The 26,779-nt window shown below is 37.3% G+C and overlaps 1 protein-coding gene across 1 annotated transcript in view; it reads right to left on the bottom strand.

Moving 5' to 3' along the window:
- Positions 1-13,758: 13,758 nt before the first annotated feature.
- GTF2A1 (general transcription factor IIA subunit 1) overlaps positions 13,759-26,779 on the bottom strand; it is a 30,692-nt gene continuing 17,671 nt past the window's right edge. Inside the window, exons 6-9 of the mRNA XM_085317590.1 lie at positions 25,489-25,622; positions 24,422-24,742; positions 21,856-21,945; positions 13,759-18,329 (exon numbers count right to left, since the gene is read on the bottom strand). Of these exons, the coding sequence (XP_085173716.1) occupies positions 18,222-18,329; positions 21,856-21,945; positions 24,422-24,742; positions 25,489-25,622 (653 nt within the window). The 3' untranslated portion in view covers positions 13,759-18,221. The remainder of the gene's footprint in view (positions 18,330-21,855; positions 21,946-24,421; positions 24,743-25,488; positions 25,623-26,779) is intronic.

The following is a 26,779-nucleotide window of genomic DNA, read 5'->3' as shown; positions in this document are numbered from 1 at the left end:
AAATAAACTCAGCAAATATGAAATATGCCATTGTTAACATATTAAAGGAAGCAGGAGACTAAATATAAAACTTGGGGGTAGTTATGTGATCAAAAACAATATGTAACTTTGTAAGTAAAATTAGATTAGTTCAAAAATATATTAAAGCTTGAAGCTCTCAAATTTCAACTACCTTGTGTTAAAACGTTCAATTGTTTTTCTAATAGCAAACTAAAAACTTCCACCAGAACCTAAAATTGAAGAGATTCCTTCTGTTTCTCCCATTCTCACTCAAAATGAAGCCAGTCCTTAGTTTGCAGCTTTTGGTTTAGTTGGATGAGGTGGGGAAAGAAGCCTCTTCATATTGCCTCTATAGCAGTAAATGGCAAATGTTGATTTTGGTGCAATTCGTAAGACAACTGGAGACAAACATTAGGGCTTTTGTCTCTGTGCATTGTGAAAATTCCTTAATATCACTTTTTGTCAGTTTTTGATAATCCTGCTTAGGAGATGGTTTAGTTTGAATTCATTTTGAAGACCATTCTACCCAGTCAAATTAATGTTGCTTTTTTTAAAAAAAAATTTCTTTGAAAGTTAAAACATTTGACTAAATTTTCCCTCACTTATCACTTCTTATGCCTGACTATATTGCTGTCTAATCTGAATGTGCTTATTACTTTGGAATCTGTACGCTGCCCAACTACTTTTTTCTTCCCCCATCACTATTCCTACCTACCCCTCTGACTGGGCAAGAATGACTTTCCCTCTTAGCACTTACTGTGCTGAGCTGCCTCACATCTACATTTACACAAAAGGAGTGGATGTTTGTGTTACTTCATGACTTTCAAAGACTGGATAGAAGCCTAACTGCCAGCTCCTTCAACATGATTTAGAAACGGCTCTCCAGCATGCAGTGAGATCTGGATCTGACTTTTGTAATTCCTACAGTAATGTGTGAAGTACAGTTACCTAAACCACACTATTAGGTTTTGTTTGGCCATAGACGGCCTGCAGTTTAGGCACATAACTTCCACACTGTGCATAAGGAAATATCAGCTCAGATACAGGAAATATCCCACAGTCCCTTGCTACAGTGAAGCAATAAAGCAGTCTTCTGTGATACCTGGTGGTAGATTGGACCAGATCAGGATCAAGCTTGACTGTGCTCATTTCATCCACATACTGTGAACAAATGAGCTCGGGCTTGGCTCTCTAAATCTCCTGGAAATGTCAGGACTCATCATAAGAGCTACTATGCACCARCTTGTGTGTCAACATCTGCATGTCCTGACTGCCTGCCCTAGTCATCAGAGTAGCATCAAACTTGTCCTCAGCCAACTGTAGAGATCAGCTCTGTAGGGCTGGTACCAAAATTGCCTACTGATCATTTGGCCCATCTGTTTGGAAGACCTAACATGAGAAGGGAGAATATTGAATGAAGGTATGCCTTCAGGTAGGAATTTTAAACTTCATTTTATAAAACCTATAAAAAATTTTCAAATTATAGTCTTTGAGGAATAGTAATTGAACAGACAAAATCTTCATGGTGAAAGTTAACAGTATGCAAACACACAGAACCCTTCAAACAGTAAACTATTACAGCTTGTAATTGCATGATTCTGAATTCCATATGCATACTTCAATTCAAACACATTCAATTCTATATTCCTGATGATAAATAAAGGCTGCGTAAGTGAGAAGACACAGGGACCTACATCCACTAACTCTGTAATATGGTTTCATAAAAAGCAATGATTCTGTTATTGTTATCTCCATTAATAACCAACAGTATTGTGTTACAAATTGATTTAGATGCTTAAGTTAGGGTGAAGAGGCATGAGTTTCCATTTTCATGTAATTTTCAACTGGCTTTCAAATTGAAATCGATGAAATAACATGCAAATAATTTGTGACCTCTTTTTTTTGTGACCTAGGCTCACCTGGCATTAACTAGAAACCTAAAGGCAGCTTAAGTGTGCAGATTAGAAAAATTTCCTGGGGAAAATACACTTAGAACTGTATGTTGAGAGTGCTCTAACCGTATCTAACAGGATCATATTTAGCAAGTTATAGCAAGCTGCAAAAACGTCCTTGCCAAGGGACCTCTGTTACCCTTCTGACACTGGAATAATGATGGGGGGGGGGAAGTTTTCTAAATATACTTTTCTGAGTGCCTTTGTTTAGTATCTCGTCAGCAGCTAAGATGATCAAATTCCAATGCACATATTGTATGTTTTTCTTACAGATTTTGAATGCACTAGTGTACCAGTGATGGGGGAGGGCTTGAATCATATTCTTTTTTCAGAAATAAAGGAAAGATGAAATCAACATTTATTTTTAAAGTACTTTTAAAAATGCCAGAAGATCATTTATTTCAAACTTCCTTTTATCTTCAACATGACAGAAAATTTGTCYCATAGAAACTAGTAGGAYGTTGGAAAGATGTGATACATAGGACTGACTGTAGTACGATTTTAAATTAATACAGGTATTTGCTGTTACTAATGGATAATGTATTTCCRCATTATTGAACTAATTTTCATTCTCTCCACTCCTTGCATGTACTTTTTGCCATTAAAAGGGTTCTTTGTTATTGTATTTGTGAAGAAAATTTAATATTTCTGTTTTATGCCTTGCATATTCCTTCCTGTGTTTAACTTGGTGAAAAATAATTAGAAGATATGGAAACATCCAGGCAAAAGAATTAAAATAATTTATTTGCCAGATTTTTACTTGTTGTAAATGTTTGTATCCTGTATTGAATTTCTGCTCTGGTCAGTCCTCTCTACCATTTTTGTTCTTGCACACACCCTGATGTAACACATGCTATTTTAAGTCTAACTCAACAACATGTATTATTTCTGGCATTCAGTACATTTTTTTTGCTCTAGAATACTTTAGAAATAATGTGAGTATTGGAATAAAATGTTTTGCTGGAAACCCTAAGAGGCTTAGTGAGTTTTTCTGAAGGTTTTAAAATACTGTTTTCTTTAAAAAAAAGTTAAGCTATTTCTCCTGCTTCTCCTGCACTCAGTTTCACTGATGTCCTTTGCTGGCCTATATGCAAAAGATAGTCTATTTGCTAGAGCTTCCTCCCTCTCCTTCCCACTAGCTAGGAAAAGGATGTCCTAAATGACCATCTCGGGTAGTGCAACAAGGATGGAAAAGAACAGTGGCACTGCAGAGCTCTGAAGTTCCAAAATCACCATTAGTTACATCCAAGATAATCAGAAGCCTCAGAATTTCCTTCAAAAGACTAAATCTGATACCTGATCTTCTCCAACCTCCTTCATGCTTCCTAGAGATCAAAAAGGCAAACCAAATCATAGACAATATTGAAAAGGAACAGAACATAAAGCAATTATAATATAACTGCTTAAATCCATGGCTTTTCCACATATGCAGTTCTTATTGCCACAACAGAAAGAAGATATAATAGAACTTAAAAAAAAAACAGTGCAGTGTAGCAATGAGAATCAAAGGCTTCTAAGGAATTAYTAACTGGGACTTCTCAGTCTGGAAAGATGATGACAGAGGATATGATTAAGATCTATGAAGTCATGAGCAACCTGGAGTAGCAGAGTTATTGATCCTCTTGCCAAAACATATTGTGGATCAGTGGGGAGAGAAAGAGAAATCCATTGAAAGATACTAAAAAGCACAGAGACCATCTGTCTCAGGATGTTTCTGAACTGCAAATGCTTGGAGGATGGGAGCACTTGGGGAGTGTGTCATATATGCTTGCCCCATTCTGTCATGCTTCCATAGCCACACACCTTTAGCAGCTATCAAGAACAGGATTCTGGCATAAATGGGCTTTTGGTCTGGTCCAGGGCAGCCACTTGTTCTTGTGCAGCTGAAACTGCCCGAGCGTACAGCCTACATAGTTAAAAATCTAACCAGCTGAGTGAAGAGCAATGTCTTCTGTTCATAGCRCTACCTCAATGGATTTGATCTCATGACTGAAGTGAAAGGGCACAGCCTGGCCAGCCTCCCTCAAAACCCTGTACAGAAATTTTAAGAACCAATGTTAACATTGTCTTCAAGGCTTTGGCTGGCTCTGGGAGACTATTTCAGACTATTTTCATAGAATGTAAAAAAATCCTGTTTTAAAGAGGCAGAGAATGCTATTATTTTCTTTCTACATAAGCTTCTGTGATTCTATTTGCATGATTTGTAGCGGTAATAGCTATATTATGAAAACTTTTTTCAATCTCAGACACAGCAAAAAATGTAAAGCTGACTTGGAGCTCTAAATATGAATACTTTGAACTTCCTGACTAATTTAAATTAAACCAGCAATAATCAATCTATGCCAGTCTCCTCTGTACCTAAAGAGAGACTTTTCTTCTTAGGTAGACATCTCTTTCAGATGACACCACTTGGGATGGGGCAGCTATAGTCAAAATAAAGCACATCCTGCTATGTAATATCGGGATCTGAAAATAAGTAAAGTCTGATTTGAACAGACCTCCATGCTCACGTGTTAAAACAAACCAAATCCTCGTTCCTTCTGTTGAGTAACAGCAACACACTTTGATTTGTTTTTCTAACAGATTCCAGCCTTCCTCACTGTAAAACCTCTCAGTAATGAAATGGTTTCTAGTTTGCAGTTAAAATTYGACTGGGTGAGACACAAAAATTTTTAGACCTATTAATCATGCTTTCCTTCATGCACTCACCCCCTCCTCGGTAGAGATTTTGAAAACAAATGGCATTATACTGCACTTTGATGTAGGCTTTGTGGGCTAAGTTACAAGTTATGAAGGGCCATTATCATGCCCTGGAACAGAAGATGGTTAAGAGGTCTCAGTGACGCACAGATTTTGACTGTATTGTAGACTTAAAATTCATATTGGTACAATATTATATCCATATCAAATTCAAAATATTTTTGATCTGTTTTGTCTAGTCATCTTGATTCTTGTGTGACTACACACATGCTGTGAAAAGCGAACAAATGCAAGTTCTACTGGCCAATAAAAAAAACTATCCCTCAATGCATACATGCTGCTACAAATTGCCATAGCACCTCAAAATGCCAATACTCAGATTAGACAGGATAGCAATCCTGTGAAAAAACTGTAATTCTTATAACTGCCTGTCCTTATTTTTCACCCTGAAAATATTGGATAAATATTCCCAACTATGGAAAAGTCTCATTGACTGTAGAACAGGACTCGGAAATCACTTGGACCATCCCTAACTTACTCCTTCTGAGACCTGCTGCAGGACTAATACGAACCAGTTTGAAACTAGCCYCGCTTTTTGGGTAGAATCCCTCTTTATTGTCCTGATTATATGCATGTCAAGCCTCATATGTATAGTCAAAGCAACACCTGCGTGCTTGTCTCACTCCAGGTACCACTCAAGGAACTGCCTGACCTCACAAGTGCTGTGCAGAGGAGAATGATCACTTCTCTTGAGTTGCCAGCTATATTACCAAGAGGGGTACCAGCTAGGCACTTGAGGAGAAGTACAGGAACTGGATCACAGTAAGTGGCAACACCTATTTTATGATTCTTGGTCAGATACTTAAAGTTAGGGAGGCCATCTCTATGTTGCTTCCAGGACAGTTTGTGGACATCTTTTCTTGCTCTTTAGGAAACTACAAGTTCTTCCATTGAACACACAAAAAAGTTTGCTTGCCTATTCCAAGCAACCTAGATCACCCAGCGGGGGCAGGCACCTATATCTAGGCATTACAAAGGCAAAACCTAGACAGCTACAGCAGATTAGTAAAATGTTTTCTTGAGAACATCCCCCTATTTMTCCAGAGCTCAATTTCTCTGTAATTATGGCCATCTGAAGCTGTATCTTTACTGCTACATATTGTGCACTTCCATTAAAGTTCATAGAGTTTTGTCAGTTTATTAGATGAGGAGGAGCAGACTCCAGTTCTCAGCTATTCACTACACAGGTGCAACAACAACGATCTCCTTTCTTCTCTCCTTTTAAGGAGTGAAATCTGTTGTGAACTTCATTGAGAACACATATCTAAGAGCTTTACAAAGCAATTGGGATCTATAAYGTGTCTGTATATTGCAATTTCTTTTAAAACCCTATTTTGAGGCCAAGAGGAGCCTCCCTGTTGCAAACAATAGACCAACAATTGGCTAGACTGTCAAACCTTATGCTGGCTGTTTTACAGTTGAACCACATGTTTAAACTGACATGACAGCAGCTTTCCATCAAAGGGTAATAGTGAAGAAAAATGASAAAACTATCTCTCTTTTGTGAGGGTGAAATTACAATAAATAAAATAAAATCCATAACATGAATTTTTACAGACAAATTATCACTGCAAATTCTGAAGCTCTGTAAAGTTAAGCATCTTCCCTACGGCTTGCTGACGGATATTTGCATGACAATACCTCAATATCAAGCACCATGAAGGTTCTATCTGTGCTGCAATGTACAATGCTGTTTCTAGTTTGACTGTAGTTGATGAATTCTCTAAATCATATGTGGATTACTGCCGCTGCCTAGAGGTAACTGTGGAAACAACAGACCTTTTTTTTTTTTTTTTTTTTTTTTGCCTAGCTAGAGATTTCCAATTAAATCCAGCAATGATATCTCAACATAAAACAGCAAGAAATATTTTTTGATAAAAGGAACTTAGAAAGGGCAGCCGGCATACTGGCAGATGCACTTTCTCATGGAAAACCCAGAAGGGGAGGAAAAAATTATTTTGTTCTTTACATGCACTGCTTTCTCTGCCACTGTTTTGGTTCACACCCTATCTTTCAGTTTTTGAAAAAAAAAAAATCTGGCTACCCTCTTTTCTCTTAATTGTCCGTGTCATCTCAGTTTCATCTTTCAGATTCTCTTTAAGCTTTCCACCTCTACCCCCAAAAGAAGAACTCTGTGCTCCATTTGATGAAGGAATTTACCTTTTCCAGCTATTTTTCAGGAGTTATTTAAGTACATGGCAGCATAAACACAGTCACCTCAGGGAGAAATTACAAAGCTGTTTTAAGTGTATTAATAGAAAATGAAAGCCAAAGGCTGTTGTGGTTGACATTAAGAATTTGATCTGCTAAAACTAATAATTCCTCTACTTACCCTCTACMTTCTTCCAAAAACAACTGAACTGTCTGCAGCCATTTCTTCTTTAACCGACAAACAGCTAGCATCAGTATCATGAACACACAGAAATACTTACGAAACAATCTATCAACTCTATAAGCTCTCTAAACCTACACATAGAATTTTATTAGGTATTGCTTTGTTTTAGGATTAAAATTATTTATTAAAATCTGGCAGCAGATGTACTAAATCAGTCCAAAAATATAGCATGCCAGAAATATTATTCCAAGCATTAACATTTTGTCTTTGCTAGAAATTCTAACAAGTTAAACCTGGAAGGAAAGAACGTCCATCCTGCAAAACTCGGACTGCACATCTTTCTGAAAATTCAGATAGAGCAAAACCTACAAGTAAGATTTCCACAGGATGCATTCTGCAGTATGTATCATTTAGAAATGTTGTGTTTCCCCAGAATACATTACCTGTTGAGTCAGGGCAGTCTACCTGAAGTCAGCCAGTTCCTCTGAGGGAAAAGTATTCAGCTGTTATGAAATCCTCAGATGTTGGCCAGGCAGGACATGCAAGGAGCCCTGGTTGCAAGGGCTTTGCAGCAGCATTCCTAGGAGAAAWGGGAATAAGCCTTTGGAAAAATCAAGAAGCCAGGTGGTCTGGCAGAAAAGATTGCCTTCCTTGTTTTGTTAATCTAAACTGTTCTCTCCATCACCGGCTTAATGACTGCTCAAAAAGTTTTTTTTTTTTCACCCTGGAATTAAATCCTGCCAGCTCCTACACCAACTCTTGCAGCTTGAAAAGTAATATCCCAGCTCTCTAGGGATTCCCAGCATGTCTTCTATTGCAGGTGTCCAGGGGGCTTGTCTGCAGTGCAGTTCTGCTTCATTTGGTACCTCTAGCAAAGCAAAAGCATTTCTAACTTGACAGAATCACAAGTCTACGCTTAAACTTACTGTAGAGATTCTGATTTTTACAATTAATGATGAGCTGTATTTTGGCATTGTTTTTGAAACACCCTTACCTGAATTAAACACTTGTTGTTTGTGATTTTAATAAATTCTTGATTACAAAACTGAATTAAAACCAAATATATAGACATATGTATGTATTTTAAAATAAACTGTCACTTAAAGGCGTTTTAAAACACCAACTGACAAGTACTTATATTCAGAAAGTGGCATTTGATTTTTGAAAGTTATTGGACAGCTCAGCATCATTTCAAAGTAAAGTGCTATTTTTAGTTATTTGTCTTCTCTCAATATTACCTTCACATTGTTTCAGACTGCCATTCTAAAGTCAAGCAAGTGAGGACACATATTTATATTATATAGAAGAGGAGTTAATTGCACAGGCATTTCTGCCAAATAATTGGGAAGACTTATTCTAAAGAATTGCCATAAAAATACTTTTCTGAATGTTCTATAGTGAAACTGAAAGGTCAAATTAGTTCAATTGCAGTCCATTTGACTGTATTATAGATGAGGATTATTGCATCTAAAAGGATTAGAATGTTTTTTGCATAATCCCATTACTAGAGAAAAAAGTTTAAAATAGACAGAGTCAGCTCTGACAATAACTGGCAAAATATCCAGCCTTTAAGAAAAGCATTTTTACAAAGAAGAAATCCTTTAAAACTCCAAATTTCAAGACTGACACAGCTTAAGACAAGCTATAAGGAATTATTTCTAGGTAAAATTAAATTAATTATATTAAAAGTCAGGCTAACATCTTAAGATTCTTATCCTCTCATACTTCTGCAATAAAGGTTTAAATTTATATATCTATATATATATACATACACATATATATGTATATATTTTGCAGAATCACAGAATCACAGAATGGATAAGGTYGGAAGGGATCTCTGGAGATCTTCCAGTCCAACCCCCCTGCACAAGCAGGGTCACCTAGAGCATGTTAGACAGGGTTGCATCCAGGTGGGCTTTGAATATCTACTGAAGAGAGTCTGGCCCCATACTATTGACACCGTCCCTTTAGATACTTATACTCGTTGATGAGATCCCTCCTCAGTCTTCTCTTCTCCAGGCTAAAGAGATCCAGCTCTTGCAGCCATTCCTCATGCCTCTAGGGCAGATGCTCCAGTCCTCTAAACATCTTTGTAGATTAGTTAAGCATGGTTAATCCATGCTGACTACCGATCACCTTCTTTTCCTCCACATGCTTGGAGATGACATCCAGAATGAGCTGTTCCATCACCTTTCCAGGGATGGAGGTGAGGCTGAGTGGCCTTTAGTTGCCTGGGTCCTCCTCCTTGMCCTTTCTGAAGACTGGAGTGACACTCGCTTTCTTTCAGTCCTCAGGTACCTCTCCAGTTCTCCATGACCTCTTAAAGATGATAGAGAGTGGTCTAGCAACAACATCTGCCAGCTCCCTCAGTACTCGTGGGTGAGCCCCATCAGGGCCAATGGATTTGTGGATGTCAAGTCTGCCCAGAAGATCTCTAATCCTATCCTACTCAACCAAAGGAAAGTCCCCCTTTCTCCAGACTCTCTCTCACGTGTCCAGGTTCTGGAGGGCTTGAGGGCTGCCTTTAGCAATGAAGACTGAAGCCCATATTTTCCCCAGTCTTCCTCTTACTACTGGTGTATTTGAARTCTTTCTTGTTGTCTTTGACATCCCTTGCCAGACTTAATTCCAAATGGGCATTAGCCTTCCTTGTTGCATCTCTGACAACATTCTTATAATCTTCCCAAGCATCCTTTCCCCTCTTCCACRTTCTATGCACTTCTTCTGTTGGTGCTTTATCTGGAGCTCCTTGCTCATCCATGCAGGTCTCCTGCCCCCTTTGCTGGACTTCTTTCTCCTTGGGATGCACCACTCRAGCTTGGAGGAAGTGATGTTTGAATACTAGCCAGCTCTCCTGGACCCACCTTCCTTTTAGGGCCTTAACCCATGGGCTTTCTCCAAGTAGGTCCCCAAAGAGCCCAAAGTYCRCTCTCCTGAAGTCCAGGGTTGTAATCCTACTTATTGCCTTGCTTCCACCACGCAGGATCCTGAACTCCACCATCTCGTGATCACTGCAGCCAAGGCTGCCCCCAACCTTCACATCTCTAACCAGTTCTAACCAGTGTTGATTAGAACAAGGTCCAGCAGAACACCCTTCCTCATAGGCTCCCCCACTACCTGTGTCAAGAAGTTGCACTTCTTGCACAATGTACTACAGGAACCTTCTGGAGTGTTTGTGCCTAGTTGTGTTGTCCTTACAGAAGATAGCAAGGTGGTTCAAGTTCCCCAGGAGAACTAGGGCCTACGATTGTGATGCTACTTCCAGCTGTTCCTAGAAGCCTCATCTACTTCCTCCTCCTGATCAGGTGGCCTGTAGTAGACACCCATACCAGTATCCCTATCTCCCATTTCGCCCATCTTCACCCTTAAGCTCTCGACTGCCTCTCCATAGGCAGAGTCTGATGCATTCCAGTTGCACTCTCACATAAAGAGCAACTCCACCACCTCGCCTTCCTGGTCTGCCTTTCCTAAAACCATCCATGACRGCATTCCAGTCATTTGAGCTATCCCACYATGTCTCTGTGACTGCAGTGAGATCATGGCCCTGCTACCACACACAGACCTCCAGTTCTTCCTGTTTATTCCCCATGCTGTGTGCATTAGTGTACAGGCATTTCAGAGAGGCAGCTGTRTGTACAGGTTTCCCAGGAAGGGTGTAAGGGGATTCCCCCATAGCCATGTCTCTCATGCACATCCCCAGCTGCACATGCCTGCTGGAGGTCTCCCAACTTAGGCTGTATTTTATTGACTACTCTCTCTCTACAACTCTCCCCTTCCCCCATCCTACCTAGTTTAAAGCCCTCTGATATATTTTTAAAATTTCATAAAAAAAAAATCCCACCTTCAGCATCTAATGCTGCAATGAAAAGTCACTTGTCAAGAGTATCTTGAAGGCATTTGCTCTTTGAGAACAGAGAGGTGTGTGAGCAACCATACTTTATGCAACGACCAATGTATCTGGGTACTGGAATGAATTACTATTTTGTGTTCGTAACAAGGATGAGAGTATACATTTGTAAATTAATAGCATAGCACGAATAGCATTATGACMAACAAAAGGGAGGAGACCAACAAAAAACAGGCTGGCCAACCTGTTGGCAAAGTCTCSTGTGCCTCACTTATTAAGGTGGATCCCATCTCTCACCATCAGTTGTTGATCTTCAAACAGTGTCCCATGACCACAGAAACCAAAACCCTGTTGCCAACACCAGCGACACAGCCTATTGTTAACTTGAATATTTTGTCTCCTCCTCCTCCTCCCATTCTTCTCCATCATTGGCAGTACTGAGCAGATCACTTTGGCTTCCAGACCCTTGATCACCAYGCCCAGAGCTCTGAAAACCTGTTTCATTGTCTCCAATTTGCTCTTGATATTATCAGCACTCACATGAAAGAGTAGTCCAGGGTAGYAGTCTGATGTGCAGACAAGCATTGGCAGCCTTTCAGTGACATCTCATATCTGAGCCCTCCGCAGGCAGCAAATCTGTCTAGACAAGAGGTCAGGTCAGTAGATAGGTGCTTCCGTCCCCCACAGCATGGAGTCACCCACAACAACCACTCGTCGCTTCTTCTGACTGTTCCTGCAAGTCACAGAGACTGTCAGCCCAGTTGCTTCCCTTGAAGTCAGGTCCAGGTCCTCCTCATCCTGGAGGGCACTAAATCAATTGTTCAACTATAAGTCCAAGTCTACAGGAAGACAAGGGGCCTTTCTCCTTCTACAAGAAACTAGTTTCCAGCCATCTTCTGCAGTGCTGTGCTGTACTATTTCACTCTGCACTGAGTCCTCCAGCAACTCTCYTGCTGCAGGAGATTGAGACTCCTGAAGCAGTACGGTCTCCAARAACACCGTCTCCTGCTCACTTTCACAGATGCTTCACAGTCTGCTGTGCAAACTCCTTGACCTGACAACGCAATTCAACAACWGCACACCTCCTGCAGGAGGGCTGACTATCAGTCCAGGCCTTCTAGAGAGGCTTTAAGCACTCCCTGCAGCCTGAGACCTATAGAGCCACATTTGCTGTCAGAGGGTCTGTCTGGATCAAAGCTTCTGACACAGCTGATGCAGCAACTCCAATAGCTACAGCCAAATGTGCTTTGCGGTGAGTTAYAACCATGTTTGCGAAAGTGGGCACTACAAAGACTGGAAACAAAGATGTCCTCTTGCACTTTCATGCACTCCTCTGCAAACTGCTGCCTCCGTTTGTTGCACTCTGGGAGCTGTGTTCCAGGTCTGGCTTTTTATATAGACCTCTCCCTAGTACTGACTCACAGGGTAGCCACCCCACTCTATAATCAAGGGCTACCTGGCTCAAAAGCCCCCTAACTGCTCTTATCAAGGACAACCTTGACAGCTTGTTAGCAGCAGCTATACCTAGCTAGAGCTGGGTGATAGGTGCTGGAGTTTCTCTCAGGAGAAGTTAAGGCCTCCTGCAGTTGTCCTTGCCTAGCTCCCCTTACCTGAAGGCAGAGTTACCCTCTAGTCTCCTAGTTCCACAGGGGTCAGCAGACCACAACATCCAACAAGGCAGAGCCAAGACAGGGCTGCACAAACTGCTGCAACTGTTGTATCTGTTCGCTGCCTCTGTTAGCTGCATTATATAAAATCAGATTGGAAAAACTTGGTGTTTTTATACACTGGGTTTCTCAAAGAAAAAAAAAACTTTGAAATACTTTTACTCATGGTGCAGCACAATTGGTAAAGCAGTTGAAATTCACATTTTATATATATAAAAAATATTAAAATTGTATATATATAWAAAATATATTAAAATTACACACACACACACACAYATATATATATATATAAAATTCGTAAGTTTGCTACTAATTTGTCACTGATCTATTTTCTCTTTTTTGGGGCCCTTTTGAAAATGTTTTGGCCAGAACAACAGGCCACTTTTTCTAAGTTGTGATACTTACTTATTCAGAATCATCTCCAAATCCTTTTCAAAATAATTTGTAAGGCAAATTTTATATGAAAAGCAGTATTAGATTATTAGGTAGTACAAAAAGGATTTGGACAAAACAATGCACATAAGAAAAAAATTACCACCCATTATGATTCTTGCCTAGCTGTATCATTACACCACTACAGCTATAAGATTATTTCAAAATCATTGTATTCCTGAATACAGCCTTCCACACTGGAAGTATGGCCTACATTCTTCTTCTCAAAATATACCTAGAATTTCAAGTTCAAAATTTAGGTASAAAAATAAAGCATTAGGCAAGTCTCAAGAGACTGTTGAGCTAAAAGATGTCACCTGCTTACACTGGAAAGCCATGTTGTCAAATCAGTTTCACTGGTGAAGCCTTTATAATCAGTCAGCTCTCCTCCAGAGCTGCCTATTTTATTTATCAAAACTGCCCCGCATTGCCATTTAAAGGACTCTTGTTCTAGATGGCACACTGAGTTATTCAACCAATCCTGGCTCAAGACCTAAGTCTCAGGTTACCGTAGCGACATAATTATTAAATAAACTTGAAAATCTAGCCTCAAGATTAAAACGCCAATCTTATATAATGTAATTATGCTAAATGGAGAGCCCACAAAGCAAACTCAGTAAGTAGTTGACAGAAAGAAACACCTTCTCTGAGCTTGAAGAAATTGTTATGAAAATAAATTCAGAATCTTCAGGGTTATTACAACCTGCATTAAACACCATATATTTAACAAATACACACGCAAGATAGTAAATGAAGTGGCAAACATTTTTAAATAACATCTTTAATTAAAGTTTTTGCAAAGGCAAAATATTAAACTTAAAATAGGTCTTAGTACATCAAAATACTAAGTTCTATAATTGTATTCCAAGCATGGCCTTCGAAACATAATATCCTGTATATCACAGAGGAGCAACCTTGATCTGCAATTGTACAGAATGAATTTTACAAACATAATAAATATATTTACCCCCTTACACATAACAGTATATGTACAACAGCAGTTGACAATAGTAGCTCAGAACAGCAAAGAAGGATATTCCCCCACTCCATATTTTATTGGTACCCTATGCATTCTGGAACATGTCTCATAGGATGACTGTACGTGTAGCTAACCCAAGGCAGTTCTTCCTGTTAAAAAAGTTCCTTTTGTTCCACAATGTCTAATCCACCAAATAACAACTGAAAAATACACTGCATGAACTGCTTAAAAAAACCTAGTAWTAATATTAAAAAAGTAGACAACAGGGAAACCAAAGGACTAGGATTTTTTTTGTTTGTTTGTTTTGTTCTTTAAACACATTTCCCAACCAATCACAGTAATGGAAAAACAAGACTTTAAACGCGAGACATCTATAYGTAAAAATGTGCAAGTTTCTTCATCTTTTGTTATCAATAATCTCAAAGTCTGAAAACAACTCTGATTTCCATGGGAGGAGAAGGGGCAGTCAAGGGCACAACAACCCCGCAACACTCTGCAAGGCAGCCCAGTATTAACCCAGTGCACATTATCCTAAAGCCACTGTTCACTTCCTGCACTTCTTGTTGTATTCCCTATTGGAAAGCTTTGGGGTTTGGGGGGATTTTTAGGTTTTGGAGGTGCTTTTTTTTTAAGGGAACTTTTTATAAATCAAAGAGACTGTCTCAAAACGAATTTTAGTTCACTAGGTCTCTAACTCCTGCACTGAAATTACAAAATTTTAATCAGATTGTTTTATGGTGCCATAATTACTGTTAACTACCAAATAGTATCTTCACAAACTAAAACCCTATGAAGCTTACTTTAACACTCCTACTCTGCAGAATAGAAAAAAAAAGTATGAAAACTTTCATTATATGACAGTATTTTCTTTGATCCGTTATAGAAACTGCTTCAGAATCATGTATCATAGTCTTGGAAATGAACTCAGACCACAATTTTTGCTTTAAATTGTGATTAGAGAACTGAATGACATTCAAATGCAACTTCTGATTACAACACAGGAACAAGGAGTGTGAAACCTTAAAGAAATCTTGTCACTAACCAGCAACTGAGGGGGAAAATAATTTAAAAAAAGAAAACATTTAAATAGTCCAACATTAAGTTCCTTATGTGACTAAATTCTCTTACCTCTTTAACAGAAAAGAACCATCAATTGTTTTTCAACTTAGATATTTTTAAATGATTATACACRCTAAAACCCAACCAAATTAGAGCAAAACAGTTGTTTTTATGATTGAAGCACTGCAGGAAATCTTCTTTCTCAGGAATCCCCCCAAAATATTTTGTCATGTTGGCAAAACAGGTATTCTGCAAATTGAAAAGTCGTGAGACTACTGGTTTTGCCTAGTTCCTCTGCAAGTTTGCATCAGCCACTGTGGTTAAAATTATGAAGTTATCTTTCCCCATATTTTTCCATCATAAAAAGGTGCTCCATTATCTGTGCAAATTTAAACATAAGCCCTCTTCAAATCATTAATTGCTTCCATAATACTGAACTATTTAAATGAAAAAAAAATCTATTTCCAAGGTGTGTGGGGGGAATCATTTATAGATTATGAACAATGAGAATCCCTTGCCCTCTGAAAGGAATGGTTTCTGTGGAACCTAATGAAATGGTCTGTTCAGTTACATTGTTAAAACCATGATTAAAAATTCAAGTACAATAATAAAATTAAGCAAACTACATTCTTACAGCAAGCCGCTACAATAAAATGAAATTAAAACATGCTTTTTGATTTAAAAAAGGAACACTTGATGTAGCAATAAGAGCACAGTTTGGTATGTTGATGTTTGACTGGCTTTCAGAAAACTTCACAGGTTTGTATTTGAAGACAAAACTTCTTATCTGACAAGCATACCACACAGTTAGCCTTCAAGAGGCTGTGCAAGTTCAGATAGCTTCTAACATCCTTCAAAACAAGCTATGCTTAAGTTACCTTTAAAGTTCTGGCATCCCTTAGAAAGAAATAAAAAGGCTATGGAGCTTCTAGTATACACAAGAGGGTGAAAAATCTAAGATGTATGAAAATGAAGTGTTGTACAGTAATCCGGTTTCCAGTAGCATAAACAGGAATCTATACCTAAAATGATTTTTTTCCCTTTTTACTGATTGAGTTTTGCAGCATTATGGGATTTATGTTTGAAGTCCATTTTTTAAGACTTACTGGTAATAGATTTGAGAAAGATGAGGAAAAGAAGTAGCCAATACATTGTTGATTTAACTGCAGTTATACATATTTTAAGTGTCAACAATGATAAAAAAAAAGTTTTGTTTTGTTCAGAAGAAAGCAAACACCAGTCATCTGGAGATACCTTGAAGCCTCGAGCCAAAAAGCGTACTCTGTATGATTATGTCACTATTTAACAATGAATTAGTAAAACCAGAAATTAACTTTTCTAAAGCTTATGTAAGCAGATAGCTTACTAACAAACACAACTCTAGACACAGCCTACAGACAGTTTCAGTCTGTGTCAATGAGAGCACAAGTGTGAAAAGTCAGAGCAAAAAAATATTCCTTTTTTACAATGTATTTGAATTTTCTACACGCTACTGAGACTATGAATGCCCTTGGTAGCTAGTAAAGCAGAATGAAATAAGAATAGTGCTTAGAAACTGCTAAAATACACTTATGACTTTGTTAAATAATGTTTTAAAAATTTCATTCTCAAGAAGAAAGGCCAGAAATTGTGGGTCAAGTGTCTGCTTCTGAATTCTTCCCCAATTCATTAAAATTATTGCTGCGTCCTTTTCATTGTATTTTCCAAGCACCCAACAAAACAGCATTTTTGGAATTGGTGAGACACATGAACATTTCTTCCTCAACAGTTTAAGTATAATGCCCAGTCCCTCTCCTCATTTGAATCTGCATGAAGAAAATGTGTTCAAAATTCTGAGAGGAGAGGAGTGGGGGGGGAGGAGCGGGGGCTGGGGAACCATTTTGCTGCTTTTTACAACAACAATAAAGTCACTCTAGAAAAGGCAAGTGAAAAAGCTATTACATGAGGTTTAGTGCATCTGACTACTTGATCTTCTATTACCAAGTCAGCCTAAAGATACTCTAACAAAGTTTGTGTTCTCAAAGCTGTGCAACTCTTCACGAAACTATTTGCCCCTGGAAACTTTAGAGATTAACTGCTGCAGGTAATTTAAGGCTATGCTTTTTAGTAAGCAAACCTTTGATTAACAGACTTGCAGCTAAAAGAACTTCTATGTGATTTTCTATATTAAAAATTTAGTCATTCCTGTGGTCTGTTCAAATACTTGTGGATATCTGGACTACAGATGTAGTATTTAAGTGAAGGAATTCATCTATTGTGTGATTACCTACACATTTCATTCAAAAGGTCTTCCCAAAGCCTATTTAAGAAGTCAGTAGAAACTGTTATTATTCCTTTCAATTCAACGATGCTGAACCACCATCAAACAGCAATAATACAGTTAAAGAGTTAAGCAGTCTGACCTTCGGGGGGGGGGGGGGGAAAGGGGGGAGCTACAGGTGCTTAGTATTTAAAAAAATATAGACCTAAATAAAAGATGCCATTCACATCAAATAAAAATAATTTTGAAATATAAATGATCGTTTTACCATTTTGTAACTGCTAGGAACAAGAACTTGCTTATGGGGAATGGAATTGAAAACCACAAATAGATATAATAATTAATGAGCTTATCAGAATTAAAAATATTTTCCTTATACATGTTATTTAAAATTTTAACACCTTAATTCTTACCCTTCTGTACAAAGCTTGCACGCAGTTTAACATTCTTACCATCCTCACTACCAAAAGGAAGTGTTCAAAGCAAAGATTTGTACACACAATAAGCATTTTCAGATTAATAATCTATCAAAAGGAAGAGTTCCTTCAATCAGTGGAAGAAATATTTTAAAATCTTAAACCAAGGGAAGAAAGGGGAGACAAAGCCTTACATGCTAAATACCAGCTGTAGGTACCTGTATGTAGATTTGATAATTAAGGTATTCCTAACACACAAAATCAGCTCCCAGACAATGCTATAGCTGCTACAGTCCATGGCTTGCTCATCTGAAGTAGTGTCTTTGTTGCCACATTTTATCTTTGTTCCGACAGTTTTCATTATGCTTTATTTCTGATGTGCAGATACATATTTTGGTTGAAATATATGTCCAAGTCTCAACCTTTCCTGCTTTCGATTTTTTTTTCCTCTTATAGGGAGGTGGTTTTGTTTTTTCATTTTTGTTTTTTGTTTTTTTGCTTTGTCTTAAAAACTTCACCATTCTGCATCCCCTATGGCTTTGGAAAATACATAATCTCTTCCATTAAGATTCATGATGCCATCTTTGAGGTGAAATTTCCATTTGTTTTTACTTCTGTGGATCTAAAAATAGGAAAAAAGTTGACATATTAATTTCATGAGAAATAGCTAATAATGCTTAAGTAATTGTAAGAGCAAGAAAGAAAAATAAAACAGAAACATAGTAATCTATTGGTGTCTAATTCTGTATCGATTACACCTTGAATATCAATTCTGCATTTAGTTCCAAAAAACACCTGTAGTACTTTCCTCTTACGTTTTTTAAACTAGGGAGGGCTGTCATAGCAACCGTCAGGAAATCATGCAGCCACATGGGCATTCCGAAATACTGCATACACAGCGCATTTTTAGAGGCATCAGACAGAAAAAAAAAAGTGGAAAAACATATATCCATCTATCTTGCTTCTTTGATTAAGGTATCTTCCATTATGACCTCTGTGAAACTCCACTTGAAAGCCAAAAATTTCCATTTCAATCAGCGTAACACAAACACTTTAAACCAGTCATGAACAGGTGAAAGATGTAAGTTTTATTCTCCTCACCTCTGCTAAGCCTAAGCTCCGTTCTGCATGCAAACAAGCTTTGATTACTTCATACATAGAGAGATGGCAGACCTATTTAACTTTCTCTGCTTATTATAATACTGGACTTTGACTATGGAGTTCAGCAAGTGGATATTTATAAGTTTTTCCCATGTGAAAATCTCTACAGTACAAAACATACAAGTTGATACAGCTGAGAAAAGAAATATATCCACCCATTTTTTATTCTATGCTTTCTKCTTAATGGAAGATGATTTATGTTCCAGTTCTTATCTTATGGAGTCAGGAGAGAACAGTAAGATCTTCAGACAAAAAGACATTATTAGGGATGATGGAATGAAGTTGAATGTTCTYAAGATTCAAGTTTCAACTTTACCCTACAGTCTCCACAGTTAAAATATTGAACATTTACAGCTTTGTATAAAAGAAATTTATAAAAGAAATGTATAAAAAAGCAGAAGATCAGCAGGATCAACCAGCAGAAGTTACTCAAAGAAAGCAAAGATCCTTCAGAAAGCTGAAATGTTGTCCAAATGAGAGATGTGGATCATAAACTTCATGAAGCAGATTTTTTTGTTTGTTTGTTTRGACAGTCTTTGAAAAACAAAACAAAACCAATCTACCTTTTACAAAGGGCATAAAATCMAGGAAGCCACATCACAATATTTCAAGACCCAACAAGGACAGGAAATCTTACCATCTATCGATAGTGCTGTAAATCCAAACAATAAAGAAGCACCAGAACAGATATGACTACAGTAGTCAAAGAATTATTAGTAGTATTATTTGCTCTGTGCTTACTTTAAACTAGAAGAAGTTAGTGTCATCAGCAAATAAGTGAAGAAGAAAAAGCTTGGCTTGTATACTCCGCTTGCACTTCTAGATGGCATTCAACAAAAAGCCCTCAGAGGCAGCTGAGCTGCCATGAGATAAGAAGGAAGATCCCCAGATGAATAAATAACTTATTAAAGATGGGAAAACAAGAGTAAGAACACTGTTTTTACAGTGCAGTATCATTCCAAAAGAGATTTTTGCTAGCTGGAGTCCGTGGTTTTAAGAATTCACTGATCATCTGGAAAATGACAAAATATCACTGATGGTACAAGCAACAGCTACTGAAGAGCTGCAAAACAATGTCACTGTCCTAACTCACTATGTACTAAAATAGTGACATTCAACACAGATGAAAGCAGTAATGAAGAAAAAGCAATCCTAACTTAAACGTATACCAAAAGAGATGGGTCTGAGCTGACAATCAGAACTCAGAAATGAGGTTCTGGTGTTCTGAAAGACTGATAAAAATGTCTGCTCTCTGTTCAGTAGTATCAAAAATATATGTGAAATACTACATAACATTWTTACATTATTTAGGTAGCACAAGGCTCACCTCTGTCATGTATAGCTCTGATCTTCCCTCAACCTTCCCTATCTCAAAAAGAATAGAGAGAAAGAAAATAGGTATGGAGAATAAGAATGATCTCAAGTTTGGACAACTTCTGCACAGATAGCAACCAAGCAAACTGTGACCTGATTTGGAACAAAGACAACTGAGGAAGGATACGATGAACTACCAAATCATAAAAGACACAAATAAGGGAACTCCCCTAAATAAATAGCTATAGATAGATAAATAGCTATAAGTATCACATGAAACTAGTGGGTTCAAAACAAGTAGTTCTCCACACATCACATCTCAGTTATGAAACTTATTGTCAAAAGACAAATTTTACAAGGATTCATAAAGTAATCAGACACGTTATTGACAAAAAAAAAATCCACTGCTGGTTCTCCAATAAAAAGGCACTATTTAGAATGATGGCAGCATGCTTGCTTTAAGCACTGCTACCCATTTGCTGCTCCTTATCTCATTGTCCCAGATGCAGATGCACCCACTACTGGTCACAGCAAGATACAATATTGTGCAATGGGGAAACTTTGCTCAGAACAACTGAGCTGATCCTATGCATTTTATRCAAACTGAAGAGCTAGTAACATCATAGTAAGCAGCGAAATCTTTTCAGAGCATACAGTGCTAAAGGTTCACAATGGACACTGTTCCTTATTGAGTTCAAGTTCTTAATCTTTAAGAAGGTGAGGATTTCAGAGTAGTTTCTGTTGTCTAGCTTTAGAAGCTCCCAACTAGCTTTTCTGTTTGCCATTCTGAGGTACCTTACTATTCTCATAGACTGTAAGGACTCTTGAAATGTAACAATTTTTCATAACAGTCTGGAGGAGACAGACRGCTAGAGTGCAGGTACTGATATTGCTTGCCTACATCTTAAATTATTTATTGGATCTGATAACAACTCCAAGCAGAGTCAGGGAGACAGATTTAACTAAAATAACTTAAACAACTGAAGATTTCTCCTTTAAGTCATTCTGTAWAATGTAGATTATAGTATTCAAAAGTCTTGCAGGTTTTTTCTTCTCTCCTTTAAAAAAAGATCTTTATTTATTGTGGTCCAATTAACTCAGCCTAGGCAAAGGAAGAAAATCTTTATCAAAAGAAACTTTACGCATACTTCCTCAGTTAAAAAGGTGTCTGATAGCCTACAGACAAATTAAAGACATGAATGAATCCTTGCATATTCCAGGCAAATATGCAAAAAGAAATTAGCCATTACAGAGGAGAAGTTAGCCATTATAGAGGAGAGGAGAGACAGCTGAACACAATTTAAAGCAAAATAAATGAAATGTTCCACACTGCACAGAAAAATCATCCCCCTCTGATACCTTTTCAATCATCAAGAAGAAACACTTTTAGTYGTCAATGAAGTGTTTTGAATCAAGTCTAAATCATATTGACTACTGCTTTCATTTATGGTCACAGTAAACATACCAAAACTCATTTGCAATAGTTCACTTTTCCCGAGGCCAGAAGAGAGGTCCTTTGTTGAACACAAACAAACGTGATATGGAAAAAAAGTCTTATTCACTACCACAAGGTAATTTGTACTTTAAAGCAACACAAAGATATTACTTAAAATGTGTGAAYTGACGAGAACAGAGTAAGGAAAATTCTTCTTTCTGTTCAACAGAGATTTTACCTTATCATACTGGCACACAACAACATTTTCTGTATCAAACAGTTCTTGTCCTTCCTCATCACTCACATCATCTTCACTGTTAAGGGGTTCCTGAAAGGAATATCACAAAAAGTTATTCTTTAGTAAGATTATAGCTGTTGCTTAGATTACTTGCATGAGGATACAATCTATCTATAAACTATGGTCCTGAAAAAGAAAAAACATTTGAGGTGAAACTATTAGGCTTTTCAGGAGAAAGCAGACAGGCAGTTCTTTTCTGCCCTCCATGCTGTGGATGTCCRCAGGCTTTACCAATCTTAGTGTGGAATTTCAGTGCTCAGGCCAGATTCTGGGCTAGGATCACCTCAGCCTTGCATCACCACACTCATTCTTACTCCTTAACTGTAAACATTCTGGTGTTTGCAATTCATCTTTACAAAAATTTATTTTATCATTGTACAGGTTTTCATATCTAAAGCAGCTAAGCAGTAGAAATGCAGCATTAGTTACATCATTCCTTATGTGTCAATAGATATAAAACCAGACATGACATTCATCCTTCTCTGACCTACCAAAAACTGAAATAGAACAACACATATACAAGTTTTTTAGAAAAAGGAAAAAAAATGCTGTTTTAAGGTAATTTTGTATAGATTCATATAAACTAAATTCTCCAGATGTTCTAGTAAGTATTTTCATGTCCCTTAGGGACTACTTTTCTCGATTCCAACAACAGCCTCTTCACTCCTTCAAATTTTTTTTTTAAATTGAGTAATTTCTTCCATTCTTTACTACTCCTTCACTCCTGCACTTCCAGGCTTAGAATTCTCTAACCAAAACATGTCTACAGGATCAAATGCCGCCCCAAGAATATACACAAATATCCCTTCCGAACTGCAACTCTACTGTGTGCCCAATTTCCTCTTCCCAGCATGACCTTCCCAACTCTGTCTACAAGCCTGCTAGAAACCAAACATAACAGGACCACCTTGAAGCTCATACTGAAGCTAGATACCTCTTCTAGCTCATTCTTGCTCCTTCTCTGAGGTGTCTGACAGCGTCTATTAGTCAAAAGAACATTTGGATGCACTAAGTCACTATGGCGAGAATGCGCAGCAGAGGTTTTTCCATCTCATTTAAACAGAAAGTAATTCAAAAGCTAGTAAAACCATTACTAAATGCAAAACAAATTTTCTGCGGTCTTCCACATAATCCTCATCTTCCCACCTACCTCAAAATATGTAAGCTATACTAGGGAGCTCCTAATGGGAAAAGACAAAGGTATACCACAGGGTTCCTAATTCCTTCCTACGTAATACTGTATTTAAGTGACTCAACAAGCTTTAATGGATTGCTCTACTTGTTATTTAACTGCCAATGAATAAAGAGGGCAAATATAACACATCTTTGTCATGGTGAAAATGAAGTCTTRGCATTAAAAAAAGAATCCACAAGAACCCTAGCACTAAGACAATATTAAAGAACACTTTAAAGCACAATGATGTATACTTAATGGCGCAATGAGTAACATGTTCAGACTGACATCAGTGCTGGTCAACATATCAGAAAAGTAGATGTGGATCCAACTAGTAAGTTACAACAGGAAAACACTGTTAGACACTACTGTAGATATATCACAAAAAATGATTTAACTCTCTGATATAAAAAAAAAAAAAAAGAAGTTTTACCTGCACAGATGATACAGATGATAAAATGTTAGTATGTTCCCAATACTAGCATTTTAAAGGGAACATCTCTTCCACAAGAGAACTGTGGAAGTGATCTGACAGTTCAAAAAAAAAAAAAACTTTTGTAAAGTAATTTTAGTTTATTAGTAGCCCAATTTCTTTTTCTGCAGAGCTCTGATACAACAAGAAAAAGGTTTAGTAAGAGCCACTAGCTGAAATCTGAAACCTAAATCATTCAAAGTCTAAATTAAGCACATACAGTTAAGAATGTGACTAGTTATTTAGAGTATGGACTCCCATTTTTCTCTCTTGATTTAGTTAAATCAAGGTCAGCTGTTTTTCTAGAGGGTGCTGCACTGTCAACCTGAAATCTCAGAGCTGTTTTAGAGCAGCAGAAAGTAAATTTTAAGATACAGTTCAGACCTCATTTATTTGGCCTCTCTACTTCTAAGTGTTTTCAATCTGAAGTACAGACTTCTAAAACACTGAATGAAGAATATACTCTCCTTTTTTTTATCCTTAGTAACTTTGTTTTGGTATGCAACTTTCAGTCCCAAATGCCGTTGACTATTTCTGGTCTCTATGATGGTTTCATAATTTCATGGCTGATCTCTCTGTAATACCAATAATACTGCTACTTAAGATTTTATAAGGTCATTCACAGTAATTACAATTTTCACTATCCCTTCTGCTGTATTTCAAGGTGCTTTGCTAATGTATGAAAAGTTTCCACCACCTCAGTATGGAAAATTAAGAAACTGAAGTAAAAGGATAAAGAGATTCTCAAAATTACAAGAGTACAACATTTTTTGAGGTACATAGTTTTCTTTCAAATATTGTAGAAAAATTATTAACAAAATGTTCTATTTTCCAATCTTATGAAATATTGTCAAGTTTACCTCTTCAACCTGGCCATCTTCACCTCCATCCTTTTCTTTGTCTTCTTCTTCATCATCATCATAGTCTTCTTCCTCATCTTCTTCTTCCTCTGATGATGTGTCTCCTGCCCCATCAACCTGGAGCACAAGCGGTGCTTGTGGCTGTGCCTGTTGTTGTTGAGGTTGCTGTTGAGCAGCTGCAGGAATCTGTGCTTGGGCAGGTGTAGGGGCAGCCACTGTTGTAGGTATAACTTGCGTTTTATTTCCAGTAAACAGGATCTGCTGAGGCTGAATAATCACTCCTGTCTGCTGGGAAATACCTCCAGGGATAGGAGCCAAAACCTGATGAAATATCATTGTAAGTACAAGTGGCAGCTACCATAACTCACTACCATCTCCATTACCCAAAGAAAACAAAACACATCGATCTGACTTTCATTAACCAGAGAAACTAGAGTTACAAGTATTCCATTTATATCAGACAATTTCATCTTCAACAATATAGCTTCTCTCATTATTTAGTGTTCATTTTCTGCATTTTCCACCACTAAACCTAAGGAAATATACTGTCTTATCTTCTATTCTAAAACATTAGCACTGCCACCATACTCAGTTCCAAGTACAGTAGTTTTTAAATTCAAATAAAAGATTATTTTTAAACCTTCTTTATAAAATATTTAAACTTTAAATTCTCTACATATTATTATTCATGCCTAAACTGCAGAACTGTGACCTAATATTAAATTCAGTACCCATATAGTCTGGATGTACACTCAACCTTGCAGCCAAGCAAAAATCTTGGCATGACATACCGTATTCACTGATAAAAAGAACGGATTTTCTAAGTATTTCTGTCTAAATACTAGAGTGGCAAGGAATTATTTTAACTAATACAAATTTTCAGAGCATAGACTAAAATACATACTATATTTCTCATCAGGGGACCATAAAAGCAATTTTAAACTTAGACTAGTGTAAATYTGATAGAGACTTAATTTCCTTTCAATCTGCTCAGTTTAAAATGCAAGCTTCTTTAGTTCTTTCAAGTTTTCTCCTTCAAACATATCTGTTCAAAAWTTTTTCTTTACCTGCTGAATAACAGGTGCTTGCACACCGCCAGGCTGCATTTGTGGTATGACCTGCTGCTGTAGAACAACTGGCTGCTGTGGCTGAATGATATACTGAGCTCCATTTGCAGTTCTAACTACTTGGAGGATCTGACCTAGAATAAGCAAGTATATAATCAAATTCATTAAAAAAAAAAAAAAAATCTTTGTTTAAAATGATCTTAGCTTGTTTCCTGGAAGGAGACTAAAACCAATAAAAGGACAGCACTTTCTTTTTCACCAGAGAAAAGATATTTTAGTTACTTAGAACTTGCTACAGCAACTGTTTCAGAAACAAAAAGATAATAGATTAATACCTAAATAATTGCAAGGTGTGCAATTCAAGAATAATTTATGTATACAAAACCTTTGAAGCCAAAGACTAATCCTTTAAAGCAGCACAATAACTCCAGTATTAACTTCCTACTTAGGAACATACTTCATGTTTTGTAAGATGAACTTTACAGACAGAAGACAAAACAAATATATACCAAAACAGGAAGTACAGGAATTCACAAAAATTCTTCCACTACTAATGCTGCAGTATTTCCAAGGTCTTGTCAAATGACATCCCCTTTCCCAGAGGTTCTTGTCTCTCTGATTACCTATTTTAAAGAATTCCTCTATGCATTACTACTTCTTCATTAATGTGCAAGCATCTTTTAGAAAACTGTATCCCTTTGCTTATTGATAATCATCTCTCCTTCCTTTTCCCATAATTCTTGTATTCTGATCCCAACTCTGTTGTCTTTTATTATTCTACAGCTTTATTGTTTTGCCACTTTCTTCACTTCACAAAATACATATAAGACTCATACACCTTTAGAAATGTCCTCCAACTCTTAAAAGAGGGATCTAAGACATGTTCCAGCATCAGTTTTTCAAACTTCTATTCTGAAAAATGCAGACATAGGGGGGAAAAAAAAAGTAGTAGCAGTTAGATAAACCCTCAACTTTAAACATTTTCCTCAAAGGCTGCTATTCTTTCCTGTCTTCCATTTACAGCACAAATGCAAGGTCTATTTACTGAAACAACAAAGCATACCTGAAAAAGGGAGTAGAGGTCTGCAGGCAACCCCATGCCCTTGTGTAAGAAAACATACAAATATTCGCAATTGAACAAAAAGTGATAACCATAACAAACTTAAGAAATATGTGCCATGGAATTTGGCTGTAAAGCACAACCGTGCTTCCTTAAAATTGGAAAGTATCAAATTCCTAAAATAGCTATTCGTTTCAATTTTACTTCATCTATAGATCCATTAAACATTCA

The sequence above is a fragment of the Rhea americana genome, unplaced genomic scaffold, assembly GCF_003343005.1.
Source record: "Rhea americana isolate MKP2758 unplaced genomic scaffold, rheAme1 scaffold_5, whole genome shotgun sequence".
NCBI classification, from domain to species: domain Eukaryota; kingdom Metazoa; phylum Chordata; class Aves; order Rheiformes; family Rheidae; genus Rhea; species Rhea americana.
This window is presented reverse-complemented; position numbering and strand designations above follow the sequence as displayed.